Raw genomic sequence first — 21,314 nt, 5'->3', positions numbered from 1 at the left:
AGCACCATAACTTATTTCAGGAGCAGTATTTATTGATTAGCCCCATGTACATTGAATACCATAACTTATTTCAGGAGCAATATTTATTGATTAGCCACATGTACATTGAATACCATAACTTATTTCAGAAGTAATATTTCCCCATGTACATTAAACACCATAACTTATTTCAGAAGCAATATTTATTGATTAGCCCCATGTACATTGAACACTATAACTTATTTCAGAAGCAATATTTATTGATTAGCCCCATGTACATTGAATACCATAACTTATTTCAGGAGCAATATTTATTGATTAGCCTCATGTACATTGAACACCATAACATATTTCAGAAGTAATATTTCCCCATGTACATTGAACACTATAACTTATTTCAGGAGCAGTATTTACTGATTAGCCCCATGTACATTAAACACCATAACTTATTTCAGGAGCAATATTTATTGATTAGCCACATGTACATTGAACACCATAACTTATTTCAGAAGCAATATTTATTGATAAGCCCCATGTACATTGAACACCATAACTTATTTCAGGAGCAATATTTACTGATTGGCCCCATGTACATTGAACACCATAACTTATTTCAGAAGTAATATTTCCCCATGTACATTAAACACCATAACTTTTTTCAGAAGCAATATTTACTGACTAGCTTCATGCAAGTTTCACATTGATGAATTGAGAACTGACACATAAAGCATATCACAACCAATAAACAAACTCTGCCATGATATTAAACCAGTATTAAATCACATTTTCTTTGCGAATACACAATCTGTTTGGTTTCAGGTAAAGACAAGTTTGGACTTGTAGGATGTTATATTTGTCCTAAACAAGGATGGCACTGAGGTTGATGGCCAGTATTGGGATTGCTTGGCCCCAGATACAATCTTGATGCTGCTTTAGCTTGTAAATGATGAAGTTTGGGAGGAAGTTCCAGGGAGGCATCACAGAGTCATCAGGTTTTTCATCCATCCATCCATCCATCCATCCGTCCGTCCATCCGTCCGTCCGGACAGAGTGTTGTACAGATGCAGCCATCAGTATTGGCAGCCATCAGTATTGACAGCCGTCAGTTTTGATAACCACCATTTGTTTCGCAATAGTTGTTAAATAAATAAAGTTTACATATATATCTGTCCGAGTCAGACACCTGGCACATGTAATATTTGTAATGTATGAATTTTGTTTATCTCAAATATCACACTACATTTTATTTCAAGGGTGTTACAATATACAAAATTATCACATAGCTTATCTGTTATTGTAATACAATCTGCATAAATGTTTGGTATACTGTACACATGAAGTATGACCTACTTGTACCAGGTCTGACTGTTCCCATGGTTTCCATCGTAATACAATTCTATCATATGTAACATCTCCATACAAAGAGGTACCAAATGAGAATATCACCTATTTAGATTTTACAGTCCAATTAGATATTCTTTTCAAAAGTTATGTGATAAACCAAATCCTACACTTATTTCCATTTCATGACATTTATGAAATACAGTGTAGCTATTAAGTATTTTATCCTTTATTTTTGTTCTCCAAATTCCAGGCTATAGCTCTCTGTACGCCACCACAGCAGTCACATCAATCTTGTTCCAACAGAATGTCACCTCAAAAGCAGCCACATCAAACTTGTTCCAACAGAATGTCACCTCAACAGCAGCCACATCAAACTTGTTCCAACAGAATGTCACCTCAACAGCAGCCACATCAAACTTGTTCCAACAGAATGTCACCTCATCAGCAGCCACTCCAAACTTGTTCCAACAGAATGTCACCTCAACAGCAGCCACATCAAACTTGTTTCAGCCAAATGTCACCTCAACAGCAGCCACATCAAACTTGTTCCAACAGAATGTCACCTCAACAGCAGCCAGATCAAACTTGTTTTAGCCAAATGTCACCTCCACAGCAGCCAAATGATTAATCAAATTTGTTTCAGCCAAATGTCCCCTCCACAGCAGCCACATCAAACTTGTTTCAGCCAAATGTCACCTCAAAAGCAGCCACATCAAACTTGTTTCAGCCAAATGTCACCTCAAAAGCAGCAAAATCAAACTTGTTTCAGCCAAATGTCACCTCAACAGCAGCCACATCAAACTTGTTCCAACAGAATGTCACCTCAAAGCAGCAAAATCAAACTTGTTCCAGTCAAATGTCACCTCAACAACAGCCACATCAAACATGTTCCAACAGAATGTCACCTCAACTGCAGCCAAACCAAACGTGTTTCAGCCAAATGTCACCTCAACAGCAGCCACATCAAACTTGTTTCAGCCAAATGTCACCTCATCAGCAGCCAAATCAAACTTGTTCGAACAGAATGTCACTTCAACAGTAGCAACATCGAACTTGTTTCAGCCAAATGTCACCTCAACAGTAGTCACATCAAACTTGTTCAAAATTAATGTCACCTCAACAGCAGCCACATCAAACTTGTTCCAACAGAACGTCACCTCAACAGCAGCCAGATCAAACTTGTTTTAGCCAAATGTCACCTCCACAGCAGCCACATCAAACATGTTCCAACAGAATGTCACCTCAACAGCAGCCACATCAAACTTGTTTCAGCCAAATGTCACCTCAACAGCAGCCAAATCAAACTTGTTTCAGCAAAATGTCACTTCAACAGCAGCCACATCAAACTTGTTCCGACAGAATGTCACCTCAAAAGCAGCAAAATCAAGCTTGTTCCAACAGAACGTCACCTCAACAGTAGCTACATCAAACTTGTTCCAACAGAATATCACCTCAACAGCAGCCACATCAAACATGCTCCAACAGAATGTCACCTCAACAGCAGCCACATCAAACTTGTTCCAACAGAATGTCACCTCAACAGCAGCCACATCAAACTTGTTTCAGCCAAATGTCACCTCATCAGCAGCCACATAAAACTTGTTCTAACAGACAGTCACCTCAACAGCAGCCAGATCTAACTTGTTTCAGCCAAATGTCACCTCAACAGCAGCAACATCAAACTTGTTCCAACAGAATGTCACCTCAACAGCAGCCAGATCAAACTTGTTTCAGCCAAATGTCACCTCATCAGCAGCCTCATCAAACTTGTTTCAGCCAAATGTCACCTCATAAGCAGCCTCATCAAACTTGTTTCAGCCAAATGTCATCTCAACAGCAGCAACATCAAACTTGTTCCAACAGAATGTCACCTCAACAGCAGCCAGATCAAACTTGTTTCAGCCAAATGTCACCTCATCAGCAGCCTCATCAAACTTGTTTCAGCCAAATGTCACCTCATAAGCAGCCTCATCAAACTTGTTTCAGCCAAATGTCATCTCAACAGCAGCAACATCAAACTTGTTCCAACAGAATGTCACCTCAACAGCAGCCAGATCAAACTTGTTTCAGCCAAATGTCACCTCATCAGCAGCCACATCAAACTTGTTCCAACAGAACGTCACCTCAACAGTAGCTACATCAAACTTGTTCCAACAGAATATCACCTCAACAGCAGCCACATCAAACATGCTCCAACAGAATGTCACCTCAACAGCAGCCACATCAAACTTGTTCCAACAGAATGTCACCTCAACAGCAGCCAGATCAAACTTGTTCCAGCAGAATATCACCTCAACAGTAGCCACATCAAACGTGTTCAAACAGAATGTCACCTCAACAGCAGCCTCATCAAACTTGTTTTAGCCAAATGTCACCTCAACAGCAGCCACATCAAACTTGTTCCAACAGAATGTCACCTCAACAGCAGCCAGATCAAACTTGTTTCAGCCAAATGTCACCTCAACAGCAGCCACATCAAACTTGTTCAAACTTAATGTCACCTCAACAGCAGCCAAATCAAACTTGTTTCAGCCAAATGTCACCTCAACAGCAGCCACATCAAACTTGTTCCAACAGAATGTCACCTCAACAGTGGCTACATCAAACTTGTTTTAGCCAAATGTCACCTCAACAGCAGCCACATCAAACATTGTTCCAACAGAATGTCACCTCAACTGCAGCCAAATCAAACTTGTTTCAGCCAAATGTCACCTCAACAGCAGCCACATCAAACTTGTTCCAACAGAATGTCACCTCAACAGCAGCCAAATCAAACTTGTTCAGCCAAATGTCACCTCAACAGCAGCCACATCAAACTTGTTTCAGCCAAATGTCACCTCAACAGCAGCCACATCAAACTTGTTCCAACAGAATGTCACCTCAATAGCAGCCACATCAAACTTGTTCCAACAGAATGTCACCTCAACAGCAGCCTGATCAAACTTGTTCCAACAGAATATCACCTCAACAGCAGCTTCATCAAACTTGTTCCAACAGAATGTCACCTCAACAGCAGCCACATCAAACTTGTTTCAGCCAAATGTCACCTCAACAGCAGCCAAATCAAACTTGTTTCAGCCAAATGTCACTTCAACAGCAGCCACATCAAACTTGTTCCGACAGAATGTCACCTCAAAAGCAGCAAAATCAAACTTGTTCCAACAGAACGTTACCTCAACAGTAGCTACATCAAACTTGTTCCAACGGAATATCACCTCAACAGCAGCCACATCAAACATGCTCCAACAGAATGTCACCTCAACAGCAGCCACATCAAACTTGTTCCAACAGAATGTCACCTCAACAGCAGCCACATCAAACTTGTTTCAGCCAAATGTCACCTCATCAGCAGCCACATCAAACTTGTTCTAACAGACAGTCACCTCAACAGCAGCCAGATCTAACTTGTTTCAGCCAAATGTCACCTCAACAGCAGCAACATCAAACTTGTTCCAACAGAAATGTCACCTCAACAGCAGCCAGATCAAACTTGTTTCAGCCAAATGTCACCTCATCAGCAGCCTCATCAAACTTGTTTCAGCCAAATGTCACCTCATCAGCAGCCTCATCAAACTTGTTTCAGCCAAATGTCATCTCAACAGCAGCAACATCAAACTTGTTCCAACAGAATGTCACCTCAACAGCAGCCAGATCAAACTTGTTTCAGCCAAATGTCACCTCATCAGCAGCCACATCAAACTTGTTTCCAGCCAGAATGTCACCTCATACAGCTAGCCTCATCAAACTTGTTTCAGCCAAATGTCACCTCAACAGCAGCAACATCAAACTTGTTCCAACAGAATGTCACCTCAACAGCAGCCAGATCAAACTTGTTCCAACAGAATGTCACCTCATCAGCAGCCACATCAAACTTGTTCCAACAGAATGTCACCTCAACAGCAGCCACATCAAACTTGTTTCAGCCAAATGTCACCTCAACAGCAGCCACATCAAACTTGTTCCAACAGAATGTCACCTCAACAGCAGCCAGATCAAACTTGTTTTAGCCAAATGTCACCTCCACAGCAGCCAAATGATTAATCAAATTTGTTTCAGCCAAATGTCCCCTCCACAGCAGCCACATCAAACTTGTTTCAGCCAAATGTCACCTCAAAAGCAGCCACATCAAACTTGTTTCAGCCAAATGTCACCTCAAAAGCAGCAAAATCAAACTTGTTTCAGCCAAATGTCACCTCAACAGCAGCCACATCAAACTTGTTCCAACAGAATGTCACCTCAAAGCAGCAAAATCAAACTTGTTCCAGTCAAATGTCACCTCAACAACAGCCACATCAAACATGTTCCAACAGAATGTCACCTCAACTGCAGCCAAACCAAACGTGTTTCAGCCAAATGTCACCTCAACAGCAGCCACATCAAACTTGTTTCAGCCAAATGTCACCTCATCAGCAGCCAAATCAAACTTGTTCGAACAGAATGTCACTTCAACAGTAGCAACATCGAACTTGTTTCAGCCAAATGTCACCTCAACAGTAGTCACATCAAACTTGTTCAAAATTAATGTCACCTCAACAGCAGCCACATCAAACTTGTTCCAACAGAACGTCACCTCAACAGCAGCCAGATCAAACTTGTTTTAGCCAAATGTCACCTCCACAGCAGCCACATCAAACATGTTCCAACAGAATGTCACCTCAACAGCAGCCACATCAAACTTGTTTCAGCCAAATGTCACCTCAACAGCAGCCAAATCAAACTTGTTTCAGCAAAATGTCACTTCAACAGCAGCCACATCAAACTTGTTCCGACAGAATGTCACCTCAAAAGCAGCAAAATCAAACTTGTTCCAACAGAACGTCACCTCAACAGTAGCTACATCAAACTTGTTCCAACAGAATATCACCTCAACAGCAGCCACATCAAACATGCTCCAACAGAATGTCACCTCAACAGCAGCCACATCAAACTTGTTCCAACAGAATGTCACCTCAACAGCAGCCACATCAAACTTGTTTCAGCCAAATGTCACCTCATCAGCAGCCACATCAAACTTGTTCTAACAGACAGTCACCTCAACAGCAGCCAGATCTAACTTGTTTCAGCCAAATGTCACCTCAACAGCAGCAACATCAAACTTGTTCCAACAGAATGTCACCTCAACAGCAGCCAGATCAAACTTGTTTCAGCCAAATGTCACCTCATCAGCAGCCTCATCAAACTTGTTTCAGCCAAATGTCACCTCATAAGCAGCCTCATCAAACTTGTTTCAGCCAAATGTCATCTCAACAGCAGCAACATCAAACTTGTTCCAACAGAATGTCACCTCAACAGCAGCCAGATCAAACTTGTTTCAGCCAAATGTCACCTCATCAGCAGCCTCATCAAACTTGTTTCAGCCAAATGTCACCTCATAAGCAGCCTCATCAAACTTGTTTCAGCCAAATGTCATCTCAACAGCAGCAACATCAAACTTGTTCCAACAGAATGTCACCTCAACAGCAGCCAGATCAAACTTGTTTCAGCCAAATGTCACCTCATCAGCAGCCACATCAAACTTGTTCCAACAGAACGTCACCTCAACAGTAGCTACATCAAACTTGTTCCAACAGAATATCACCTCAACAGCAGCCACATCAAACATGCTCCAACAGAATGTCACCTCTACAGCAGCCACATCAAACTTGTTCCAACAGAATGTCACCTCAACAGCAGCCAGATCAAACTTGTTCCAGCAGAATATCACCTCAACAGTAGCCACATCAAACGTGTTCAAACAGAATGTCACCTCAACAGCAGCCTCATCAAACTTGTTCCAGCCAAATGTCACCTCAACAGCAGCCTCATCAAACTTATTCCAACAGAATGTCACCTCAACAGCAGCCACATCAAACTTGTTTTAGCCAAATGTCACCTCAACAGCAGCCTCATCAAACTTGTTCCAACAGAATGTCACCTCAACAGCAGCCAAATCAAACTTGTTCCAACAGAATGTCACCTCAACAGCAGCTTCATCAAACTTGTTCCAACAGAATGTCACCTCAACAGCAGCCAAATCAAACTTTTTCCAATAGAATGTCACCTCAACAGCAGCCAAATCAAACTTGTTCCAACAGAATGTCACCTCAACAGCAGCTTCATCAAACTTGTTCCAACAGAATGTCACCTCAATAGCAGCCAAATCAAATTGTTCCAACAGAATGTCACCTCAACAGCAGCCCTCAACAGCAGCCACATCAAACTTGTTCCAACAGAATGTCACCTCAAAAGCAGCAAAATCAAACTTGTTCCAACAGAACGTTACCTCAACAGTAGCTACATCAAACTTGTTCCAACGGAATATCACCTCAACAGCAGCCACATCAAACATGCTCCAACAGAATGTCACCTCAACAGCAGCCACATCAAACTTGTTCCAACAAAATGTCACCTCAACAGCAGCCAGATCTAACTTGTTTCAGCCAAATGTCACCTCAACAGCAGCCAAATCAAACTTGTTTCAGCAAAATGTCACCTCAAAAGCAGCAAAATCAAACTTGTTCCAACAGAACGTTACCTCAACAGTAGCTACATCAAACTTGTTCCAACGGAATATCACCTCAACAGCAGCCACATCAAACATGCTCCAACAGAATGTCACCTCAACAGCAGCCACATCAAACTTGTTCCAACAAAATGTCACCTCAACAGCAGCCAGATCTAACTTGTTTCAGCCAAATGTCACCTCAACAGCAGCAACATCAAACTTGTTCCAACAGAATGTCACCTCAACAGCAGCCACATCAAACTTGTTTCAGCCAAATGTCACCTCATCAGCAGCCTCATCAAACTTGTTTCAGCCAAATGTCACCTCATAAGCAGCCTCATCAAACTTGTTTCAGCCAAATGTCATCTCAACAGCAGCAACATCAAACTTGTTCCAACAGAATGTCACCTCAACAGCAGCCAGATCAAACTTGTTTCAGCCAAATGTCACCTCATCAGCAGCCACATCAAACTTGTTCCAATAGAACGTCACCTCAACAGTAGCTACATCAAACTTGTTCCAACAGAATATCACCTCAACAGCAGCCACATCAAACATGCTCCAACAGAATGTCACCTCTACAGCAGCCACATCAAACTTGTTCCAACAGAATGTCACCTCAACAGCAGCCAGATCAAACTTGTTCCAGCAGAATATCACCTCAACAGTAGCCACATCAAACGTGTTCAAACAGAATGTCACCTCAACAGCAGCCACATCAAACTTGTTTTAGCCAAATGTCACCTCAACAGCAGCCTCATCAAACTTGTTCCAACAGAATGTCACCTCAACAGCAGCCAAATCAAACTTGTTCCAACAGAATGTCACCTCAACAGCAGCTTCATCAAACTTTTTCCAACAGAATGTCACCTCAACAGCAGCCAAATCAAACTTGTTCCAACAGAATGTCACCTCAACAGCAGCCAAATCAAACTTGTTCCAACAGAATGTCACCTCAACAGCAGCCAAATCAAACTTGTTCCAACAGAATGTCACCTCAACAGCAGCCAAATCAAACTTGTTCCAACAGAATGTCACCTCAACAGCAGCTTCATCAAACTTGTTCCAACAGAATGTCACCTCAACAGCAGCTTCATCAAACTTGTTCCAACAGAATATCACCTCAACAGCAGCTTCATCAAAATTGTTCCAACAGAATGTCACCTCAACAGCAGCTTCATCAAACTTGTTCCAACAGAATATCACCTCAACAGCAGCTTCATCAAACTTGTTCCAACAGAATGTCACCTCAACAGCAGCCACATCAAACTTGTTTTAGCCAAATGTGCTGAAGCTGAACCAGGACAAAACAGAGCTCATAGTGTTCACTCCCAAACACCGCACAAGTGTGACGTCAAAATATCAACTTACAATTGGAAATAGTGTCATTCAAGCAGTTACATGTGTTAAGAACTTAGGTGTGTACTTTGATCACACTTTAAGCATGGAAAAACAGGTGTGCTCAATCTCTAAAGCCTGTTACTATCAAGTGAGGAATATCGGTCGCATCAGACAGTTCATCACTATGGATGCCTGCAAGACACTTGTGCACTCACTTGTAACTTCCAGACTAGATTACGGAAATGCCTTACTATATGGTGTACCTGCAAACGTGTCTGGTCGGCTCCAGAAACTTCAAAACACTGCAGCTCGTCTTGTCACTCGTACAAGGAAAAGAGACCACATAACACCTGTTCTCATGTCGCTTCATTGGCTCCCTGTTGAATACCGCTTCCAGTACAAGATGCTCATGTACACATATAAAGCTCTGAATGGTTTAGCTCCTATGTATCTCAGGGATCTTGTGACACCATATGTCCCATCGAGATCACTTCGATCAGAACATGAAAACTACTTGGTTGAGCCAAAGACCCGAACCAAAACATATGGGGACAGACGTTTTGATAAAGCTGCTGCCTCCCTTTGGAATCGTCTCCCTTTAAAAATTAGGAGTGCCAGAAAAATTGATTCTTTTAAGACTCTTTTGAAGACCCATCTTTTCAAATTAGCTTTTAATTAGGATGATTAAAAGTTTTAACAGTGTTTTACCAGTATTGATATATAGACTTTATAGCTAGTTTAAGCTCACCACAGGAATGACTTGTTCTTTTATATGTTTTAGTGTTTTAATATCTTGCTTTTTATATATTTTAATGTTGTGAATTAATTTTTATTTATTTTAAGGTTGTAAAGCGCTCTAGCGTAGTTTTTAAAGCTAAATTCAGCGCTATACAAGTTCTGTATATTATTAAATGTTACCTCAACAGCAACCACATCATAATAATAATAATACTTGATTTTCTGAGGGTGTCATATTTAGCAACTGCTAATCTTCCATATGGACCTCTATAACAGCAAACAAAACAAAACATACAATGCACATTAATCAACAGATAACAGGATATCTTGAAATATATACAATATGGTTGGGAAAAGCTATAGTAGTGAACATGAGGTACTCATAGAATAATCATATACAGTTACATGTATCATTTGGTAGAGCATGAATTTCTTTATACATTGATAGGGAATTATTTAAAATCAATAGATCATAATACACATGCTTTCTTAATAATGAAGTTTCGCTTGAATTGGAAGAACTGAAATTTATGACTTTTGGGTTGACAGAAAATGATTGCGTATTTTGTGTTTGAAAGTTGTTAGAGATGTCATATTTTTAAGATGTAGTGGTAGGTTATTCCATGACAATACTCCAGAGTAGCTAAATGATTTTAATATTGAACTACGTACCAATCATACCAGTATGTAATATGTCATCATAATATTGAACTACCAATCATACCAGTATGTAATATGTCATCATAATATTGAACTACCAATCATACCAGTATGTAATATGTCATCATAATATTGAACTACCAATCATACCAGTATGTAATATGTCATCATAATATTGAACTTCAAATCATGTCAGTATGTAATATGTCATCATAATATTGAACTACCAATCATACCAGTATGTAATATGTCATCATAATATTGAACTACCAATCATACAAGTATGTAATATGTCATCATAATATTGAACTACCAATCATACCAGTATGTAATATGTCATCATAATATTGAACTACCAATCATACCAGTACGTAATATGTCATCATAATATTGAACTACCAATCATACCAGTATGTAATATGTTATCATAATATTGAACTACCAATCATACCAGTTCGTAATATGTCATCATAATATTGAACTACCAATCATACCAGTATGTAATATGTCATCATAATATTGAACTACCAATCATACCAGTATGTAATATGTCATCATAATATTGAACTACCAATCATACCAGTATGTAATATGTCATCATAATATTGAACTTCAAATGATGTCAGTATGTAATATGTCATCATAATATTGAACTACCAATCATACCAGTATGTAATATGTCATCATAATATTGAACTACCAATCATACCAGTATGTAATATGTCATCATAATATTGAACTTCAAATCATGTCAGTATGTAATATGTCATCATAATATTGAACTACCAATCATACCAGTATGTAATATGTCATCATAATATTGAACTACCAATCATACCAGTATGTAATATGTCATCATAATATTGAACTACCAATCATACCAGTATGTAATATGTCATCATAATATTGAACTACCAATCATACCAGTATGTAATATGTCATCATAATATTGAACTACCAATCATACCAGTATGTAATATGTCATCATAATATTGAACTACCAATCATACCAGTATGTAATATGTCATCATAATATTGAACTACCAATCATACCAGTATGTAATATGTCATCATAATATTGAACTACCAATCATACCAGTATGTAATATGTCATCATAATATTGAACTACCAATCATACCAGTATGTAATATGTCATCATAATATTGAACTACCAATCATACCAGTATGTAATATGTCATCATAATATTGAACTACCAATCATACCAGTATGTAATATGTCATCATAATATTGAACTACCAATCATACCAGTATGTAATATGTCATCATAATATTGAACTACCAATCATACCAGTATGTAATATGTCATCATAATATTGAACTTCAAATGATGTCAGTATGTAATATGTCATCATAATATTGAACTACCAATCATACCAGTATGTAATATGTCATCATAATATTGAACTACCAATCATATCAGTATGTAATATGTCATCATAATATTGAACTACCAATCATATCAGTATGTAATATGTCATCATAATATTGAACTACCAATCATACCAGTATGTAATATGTCATCATAATATTGAACTACCAATCATACCAGTATGTAATATGTCATCATAATATTGAACTACCAATCATACCAGTATGTAATATGTCATCATAATATTGAACTACCAATCATATACTGTGTATTAGTACTTCAAACAATGTATGTGTGAAACACTACAATTATAGGTCTGTGCCTATGTGATATGTTATATACACTTGTACATTGTAATTTAATATACACTAATTCACAATGTCTTAATGACTTCTATATAGGGATTACTATAATAGTCATTATTGATAATTATACTTGATGTTTATGTCCAGTTTTATATACCTATCAATACTACATTTTTTTTCATTTGTTGTGAATAACTACATGCAGTGCACTCTGTTTGAAATAAAGTTAGCATACTAGATATCACTTAGTTTTTTGTTGTACCTTCTGGTTTTGTCACATGCCAGAGCTTATTTTGTTGTGTGTCATGCATGGTCTGTCCGTCATCAATTTAGCCTTTAAACATCTTCTCAATAATGGAAAGGGAGACTGGTACTGACAAATTGGACATGAAGTCAATGAACATTTGATCCAATTTCAAGGTCACAAGTGGTCAATTATGTTAAATTCTTCTTTTCAATAATCAAGACACACTATTGGACCAGTACCATGCTGAAATGAAAAACATCAATTATTGGCCCACCTGCTTGAATGACCTTGACCCATATTCAAGGTCACAGTGGCCAAAGAGGCTAAAATCTTTTAAAGAACTGCTCAATAGCCAAGAGGCTCAAAGACATGACATTGGACCCGTAGCACACTTAAATGAATGACCTGTACCTACATTCAAGGTCACAGAAGTCAAATGTGTTAACATGTATTAAACAACGATTTCATCCATGACCAAGACGCAGAGACCTGATATTGGGCGAGTAGTATATGCTATTTGAATAAAGTGGTATTATCCGAATTTCTTTGTAAATGACTAAGATCAACTTCAAAGATACATTAAAAAGCAGATACAGGCCCTTTAGGGTTCTTGTTCTACCCTTCACTAGGTAAGGGCGTATATATAGTAATCACTATCTGTGGGTCCGTGATAACCTTGTGTACACGATATCTTATATGAACCCACAGACAGGTTAAGTTCATATTCACAGCATTGCGTTTTACAACTGTCATCGGTCAAGGTTACAGGTCCAAAGTCACACATTTATCTTGAACTAGACATAATTAGTTCATATTCACACCATAACATCACTGTATGAAATTCTGCACCTGATCAGATTCTGTTGGTCATCGGTTAAGGTAAAAAGACGCGCTTAGCTGTAAAAAAAACTTGCACACATGATATATTTCAAAATATTAGCATAACGAGTGAAATATATTTGGTAATACTGAAGATACTGTTATTTATAGCAAACTCTACTCATGGGGCAGTTTTAAAGTTCTCCCATCGTCGTTTGTAAGCAATGCTTGGATTCGTCAGAAAAAGTAAATAGTGAAAATATTTGAAAGTGAAAAAGTAATTATAGAATGAATAATGAGCTGAAATACGTACATGTATATATGCAAGCTTATAAAGATATGCGAAACGTTTAATAATTTAGTGTGTTTCATATCATGTCAGTGTGTATTAGACATGTAAAAGATTTTTCGTTTCGTGTGTGAATCTTAGAGACTCCGGCGCTACTTTTCTAGAGGTGGCGTCGTCAACATTCGTATTAAACTCAAAGTTGTTTAATACGTACAAGTATTTTATAACGAATGACTCATTGTAAAAAAAATTTAATGCGTGCAGTTCAATTGTTTTTAAGACAATGTCGGTGATAGGCGCATCTGCGTTATTTCGGCGACGGATAAATAATTGATTGATTAAACAGCAGCAAGCCACATATGGCGATCTTGAGTAACCACACGACAAGTAATATCTGACCAAGTCCTCCTTTAGAGCATTGTCACCAGGGTAAACAAACACAATGCTATGGCGATCTGGAAATGAAAACGAAATGTCATTAGTTGTATACGAAATTATAAAAGGGTAATTAATCCAGAGACGTGTACATCACATCTGATATACAGTACACCAGAGACGTGTACATCACATCTGATATACAGTACACCAGAGACGTGTACATCACATCTGATATACAGTACACCAGAGACGTACGTCGTATATCACATCTGATATACAGTACACCAGAGACGTGTACAGTACACCAGACATCTGATATACAGTACACCAGAGACGTGTACATCACATCTGATATACAGTACACCAGAGACGTGTACATCACATCTGATATACAGTACACCAGAGACGTGTACATCACATCTGATATACAGTACACCAGAGACGTGTACAGTACACCAGACATCTTATATACAGTACACCAGAGACGTGTACATCACATCTGATATACAGCACACCAGAGACGTGTACATCACATCTGATATACAGCACACCAGAGACGCGTACATCACATCTGATATACAGCACACCAGAGACGTGTACATCACATCTGATATACAGTACACCAGAGACGTGTACATCGCATCTGATACACAGTACACCAGAGACGCGTACATCACATCTGATATACAGTACACCAGAGACGTGTACATCACATCTGATACACAGTACACCAGAGACGCGTACATCACATCTGATATACAGTACACCAGAGAGGTGTACATCACATCTGATATACAGTACACCAGAGACGTCGACGTGTACATCACATCTGATATACAGTACACCAGAGACGTGTACATCACATCTGATATACAGTACACCAGAGACGTGTACATCACATCTGATATACAGCACACCAGAGACGCGTACATCACATCTGATTTACAGTACACCAGAGAGGTGTACATCACATCTGATATACAGTACACCAGAGACGTGTACATCACATCTGATATACAGTATACCAGAGACGTGTACATCACATCTGATATACAGTACACCAGAGAAGTACGTCGTACATCACATCTGATATACAGTGCACCAGAGACGTGTACATCACATCTGATATACAGTACACCAGAGACGCGTACATCACATCTGATATACAGTACACCAGAGACGTGTACATCACATCTGATATACAGTACACCAGAGACGTGTACATCACATCTGATATACACTACACCAGAGACGTACGTCGTACATCACATCTGATATACAGTACACCAGAGACGTGTACAGTACACCAGACATCTGATATACAGTACACCAGAGACGCGTACATCACATCTGATATACAGTACACCAGAGACGTGTACATCACATCTGATATACAGTACACCAGAGACGCGTACATCACATCTGACACACAGTACACCAGAGACGCGTACATCACATCTGATATACAGTACACCAGAGACGCGTACATCACATCTGATATACAGTACACCAGAGACGCGTACATCACATCTGATATACAGTACACCAGAGACGCGTACATCACATCTGATATACAGCACACCAGAGACGCGTACATCACATCTGATATACAGCACACCAGAGACGCGTACATCACATCTGATATACAGCACACCAGAGACGCGTACATCACATCTGATATACAGCACACCAGAGAAGTACGTCGTACATCACATCTGATATACAGTACACCAGAGACGTGTACATCACATCTGATATACAGTACACCAGAGACGTACGTCGTACATCACATCTGATATACAGTACACCAGAGACGTGTACAGTACACCAGACATCTGATATACAGTACACCAGAGAAGTGTACATCACATCTGATATACAGTACACCAGAGACGTGTACATCACATCTGATATACAGCACACCAGAGACGTGTACATCACATCTGATATACAGTACACCAGAGACGTGTACAGTACACCAGACATCTTATATACAGTACATCAGAGACGTGTACATCACATCTGATACACAGTACACCAGAGACGCGTACATCACATCTGATATACAGTACACCAGAGACGTGTACATCACATCTGATATACACTACACCAGAGACGTACGTCGTACATCACATCTGATATACAGTACACCAGAGACGTGTACAGTACACCAGACATCTGATATACAGTACACCAGAGACGTGTACATCACATCTGATATACAGTACACCAGAGACGTGTACATCACATCTGATTTACAGTACACCAGAGACGTGTACATCACATCTGATATACAGTACACCAGAGACGTGTACATCACATCTGATATACAGTACACCAGAGACGTGTACATCACATCTGATATACAGTACACCAGAGACGTCGACGTGTACATCACATCTGATATACAGCACACCAGAGACGTGTACATCACATCTGATATACAGTACACCAGAGACGTGTACATCACATCTGATATACAGTACACCAGAGAAGTACGTCGTACATCACATCTGATATACAGTACACCAGAGACATGTACATCACATCTGATATACAGTACACCAGAGACGTGTACATCACATCTGATATACAGCACAACAGAGACGTGTACATCACATCTGATATACAGTACACCAGAGAAGTACGTCGTACATCACATCTGATATACAGTACACCAGAGACGTGTACATCATATCTGATATACAGTACACCAGAGACGTGTACATCATATCTGATATACAGTACACCAGAGACATGTACATCACATCTGATTTACAGTACACCAGAGACGTCGACGTGTACATCACATCTGATATACAGTACACCAGATACGTGTACATCACATCTGATATACAGTACACCAGAGACGTACGTCGTATATCACATCTGATATACAGTACACCAGAGACGTGTACAGTACACCAGACATCTGATATACAGTACACCAGAGACGTGTACATCACATCTGATATACAGTACACCAGAGACGTGTACATCACATCTGATACACAGTACACCAGAGACGCGTACATCACATCTGATATACAGTACACCAGAGACGTGTACATCACATCTGATACACAGTACACCAGAGACGCGTACATCACATCTGATATACAGTACACCAGAGAGGTGTACATCACATCTGATATACAGTACACCAGAGACGTCGACGTGTACATCACATCTGATATACAGTACACCAGAGACGTGTACATCACATCTGATATACAGTACACCAGAGACGTGTACATCACATCTGATATACAGCACACCAGAGACGTGTACATCACATCTGATTTACAGTACACCAGAGAGGTGTACATCACATCTGATATACAGTACACCAGAGACGTGTACATCACATCTGATATACAGTACACCAGAGACGTGTACATCACATCTGATATACAGTACACCAGAGAAGTACGTCGTACATCACATCTGATATACAGTGCACCAGAGACGTGTACATCACATCTGATATACAGTACACCAGAGACGCGTACATCACATCTGATATACAGTACACCAGAGACGTGTACATCACATCTGATATACAGTACACCAGAGACGTGTACATCACATCTGATATACACTACACCAGAGACGTACGTCGTACATCACATCTGATATACAGTACACCAGAGACGTGTACAGTACACCAGACATCTGATATACAGTACACCAGAGACGCGTACATCACATCTGATATACAGTACACCAGAGACGTGTACATCACATCTGATATACAGCACACCAGAGACGCGTACATCACATCTGACACACAGTACACCAGAGACGCGTACATCACATCTGATATACAGTACACCAGAGACGCGTACATCACATCTGATATACAGTACACCAGAGACGCGTACATCACATCTGATATACAGTACACCAGAGACGCGTACATCACATCTGATATACAGCACACCAGAGACGCGTACATCACATCTGATATACAGCACACCAGAGACGCGTACATCACATCTGATATACAGCACACCAGAGACGCGTACATCACATCTGATATACAGCACACCAGAGAAGTACGTGTACATCACATCTGATATACAGTACACCAGAGACGTGTACATCACATCTGATATACAGTACACCAGAGACGTACGTCGTACATCACATCTGATATACAGTACACCAGAGACGTGTACAGTACACCAGACATCTTATATACAGTACACCAGAGACGTGTACATCACATCTGATACACAGTACACCAGAGACGCGTACATCACATCTGATATACAGTACACCAGAGACGTGTACATCACATCTGATATACACTACACCAGAGACGTACGTCGTACATCACATCTGATATACAGTACACCAGAGACGTGTACAGTACACCAGACATCTGATATGCAGTACACCAGAGACGTGTACATCACATCTGATATACAGTACACCAGAGACGTGTACATCACATCTGATTTACAGTACACCAGAGACGTGTACATCACATCTGATATACAGTACACCAGAGACGTGTACATCACATCTGATATACAGTACACCAGAGACGTGTATATCACATCTGATATACAGTACACCAGAGACGTCGACGTGTACATCACATCTGATATACAGTACACCAGAGACGTGTACATCACATCTGATATACAGTACACCAGATAAGTACGTCGTACATCACATCTGATATACAGCACACCAGAGACGCGTACATCACATCTGATATACAGTACACCAGAGACGTGTACATCACATCTGATATACAGTACACCAGAGACGTGTACATCACATCTGATATACAGCACACCAGAGACGTGTACATCACATCTGATATACAGTACACCAGAGAAGTACGTCGTACATCACATCTGATATACAGTACACCAGAGACGTGTACATCATATCTGATATACAGTACACCAGAGACGTGTACATTACATCTGATTTACAGTACACCAGATACGTCGACGTGTACATCACATCTGATATACAGTACACCAGATACGTGTACATCACATCTGATATACAGTACACCAGAGACGTGTACATCACATCTGATATACAGTACACCAGAGACGTGTACATCACATCTGATATACAGCACACCAAAGACGTGTACATCACATCTGATAGACAGCACACCAGAGACGTGTACATCACATCTGATTTACAGTACACCAAAGACGTGTACATCACATCTGATATACAGTACACCAGAGACGTGTACATCACATCTGATATACAGTACACCAGAGACGTGTACATCACATCTGATTTACAGTATACACGTCTCTGGATCTGGGGACACAATTTTGAAAAGCGTTCACAATGATATCATTAGAAATTATACTTTAAACAAGATGATCTCAACAACAGCATGCACACAGTGAACGCTTTGAGGTTGATGTCAAGATATTTAATGAGTTTTAAGGACTGAACGACAACCGGTACATACTGCAAAAGGATGGATTCCAACCCACGAGTAAAGTAGGGATAGAAATTGCGAACATTCAAACTTTAGAGCAAAAGCGTAAGGTGATGACGTCAAAAGATAAGATGTGGGGAAGTAGAAACAGCAGTTCAATAATGTGTTTATTGAAATTTCCCCGAGATGTTGCGATTGCCAGCAAGACACTCCACCCGGTCACATTATACTGACAACGGGCGAACCAGTCGATCAGGCTATGTACAGATTTGAATAAACGTGTAAAATATATGAATTTACGTCTATATTCCAGGCTAGGAAAGTTGAATTGTGTACACATTTGCAAGCAAGATAGACTATTCTAGTTTACATTTAATTTAATGCAGAAACTTTAAAATCTTTCTTTGTACTACTTCAACCTGGTGTATAAGTGATGTTTGATATGGTGACCATACTTCAGAGCAGTATTCTATCCGAATGCGTACCATACTTATGTACAGGGAGCGGATAACAGTCACGTTTATAAATGGCATGCAAGTACGTTTTAAAAATCCAAACATTGGCATGGCCTTACCAACCTTTTATTAAACATATAATAAAAAGTTAAGATTTTGATCGAGCCATACACCTAAGTCTTTAACATGTGTTTCCTTCTTAAAATATTCACCACGGCACGTTTTGGTAAAACATACAACAGAGGATACATGATTTATATCGTGTAGTTTCAGGACTGACATTAGATATATCTATATAGAATTTTTTGGTATCATCTCACTAACATCACCTCATCAAACTTATTCACGCCAACCTTGGTTTACTTCATTAAGAAACACATCCGCTGTTTGTTTGATATAATTTTATACAATATAACACTACAATAATATTTTATTTGAGTGCCGACGTTTTAAATATTCACAACTTTTGTTCTAATGTATCGTAAGAACAAACGTCTATGCTTTATAAATACTTGTATGCACAGAATAGATTTCACCCCCCCCCCCCCCCCCCCCCAAATCCGTCATTTTGTTAGAAAAAATACGTACAGACAGATTTGAGTAACATTGATGAAAGACAACTGTATTTAATACATCTATTATCAAAAGCACAATTTAAGCTTGAAACTAGAGATGAAGCCAGGTTTCATAATATATGTCGATTAAATAAAATTGGGTATTGTTTATTTACCGCAAACATCTTAGCTTTGTTATGCTAAGTAGCCTACACAAATTCATTTTAATCTTTATTATATAAGTCATATTCAACTTGTCATTTTCATATTTTCTTTCATGAAAAGTAAGAACAGACTATGGCTGCAACTCGCTCAGGTGTAAAATTTGACATGTTGGCAAGGTAATACAGGTAAATTTCAAAATGTTGGCTAAGTGAGAAAGAACCATACATACATGTACGTCTCTGGCTGAACGAGATGGACATAGTAATATCAGATTTATTCTAAAGGAATTTGGTAGAACGTCAGAAAATACAAACACTCATGCGTAACTACCACAGTTCGGCAGGCAGAGGTGGAAAGGTAACAGTTCGGCATCTACAACGCGCGTGGATCTACAGGAATGAGACCAAGGTCAAGGCCAGCTGGTGCATAGACGAGAAATAAACAAACGACATGGACGCCACATGTCAGACTGTGACACTGAAAAAGGTCAGGTAAAAGCTGGTTTTAGTTGTAGTAATCCATTACAAAGGGATACAATAAGTAATATAACGTGACCCTGGGGTCAGGGTCTGCTGAGAGTAGCCAGATCACACCTGCAGACCAGTCAATTTTAAACAAAGATGCACCCTGTACATGAGAAGTACAAATATACTTGATAGAACTATCCCGTGAAGTAATTCGACTATGGTTGAGAAGATGAATTATTTATATGACAATATCCGTAAACTGTAAAACG

The 21,314-nt window shown here is 39.4% G+C and overlaps 1 protein-coding gene and 1 long non-coding RNA gene across 2 annotated transcripts in view; both read left to right on the top strand.

Moving 5' to 3' along the window:
- The first annotated feature begins 9,251 nt into the window (after positions 1-9,251).
- Positions 9,252-9,827, top strand: LOC117321209. Its single transcript, XM_033875673.1, has one exon. It carries the CDS (start codon positions 9,252-9,254, stop codon positions 9,825-9,827), a length of 576 nt encoding a protein of 191 aa, XP_033731564.1.
- Positions 9,828-21,017: 11,190 nt separating this feature from the next.
- The window catches only part of LOC117321208, a 94,905-nt gene continuing 94,608 nt past the window's right edge, over positions 21,018-21,314 (top strand). The window contains exon 1 of the long non-coding RNA XR_004531251.1: positions 21,018-21,064. This is a non-coding gene — a long non-coding RNA (uncharacterized LOC117321208). The remainder of the gene's footprint in view (positions 21,065-21,314) is intronic.

Source organism: Pecten maximus, unplaced genomic scaffold, assembly GCF_902652985.1.
Source record: "Pecten maximus unplaced genomic scaffold, xPecMax1.1, whole genome shotgun sequence".
Lineage (NCBI taxonomy): Eukaryota > Metazoa > Mollusca > Bivalvia > Pectinida > Pectinidae > Pecten > Pecten maximus.
The sequence above is the reverse complement of the archived record's forward strand: the minus strand, read 5'-3'. Positions and strand labels throughout refer to the sequence as shown.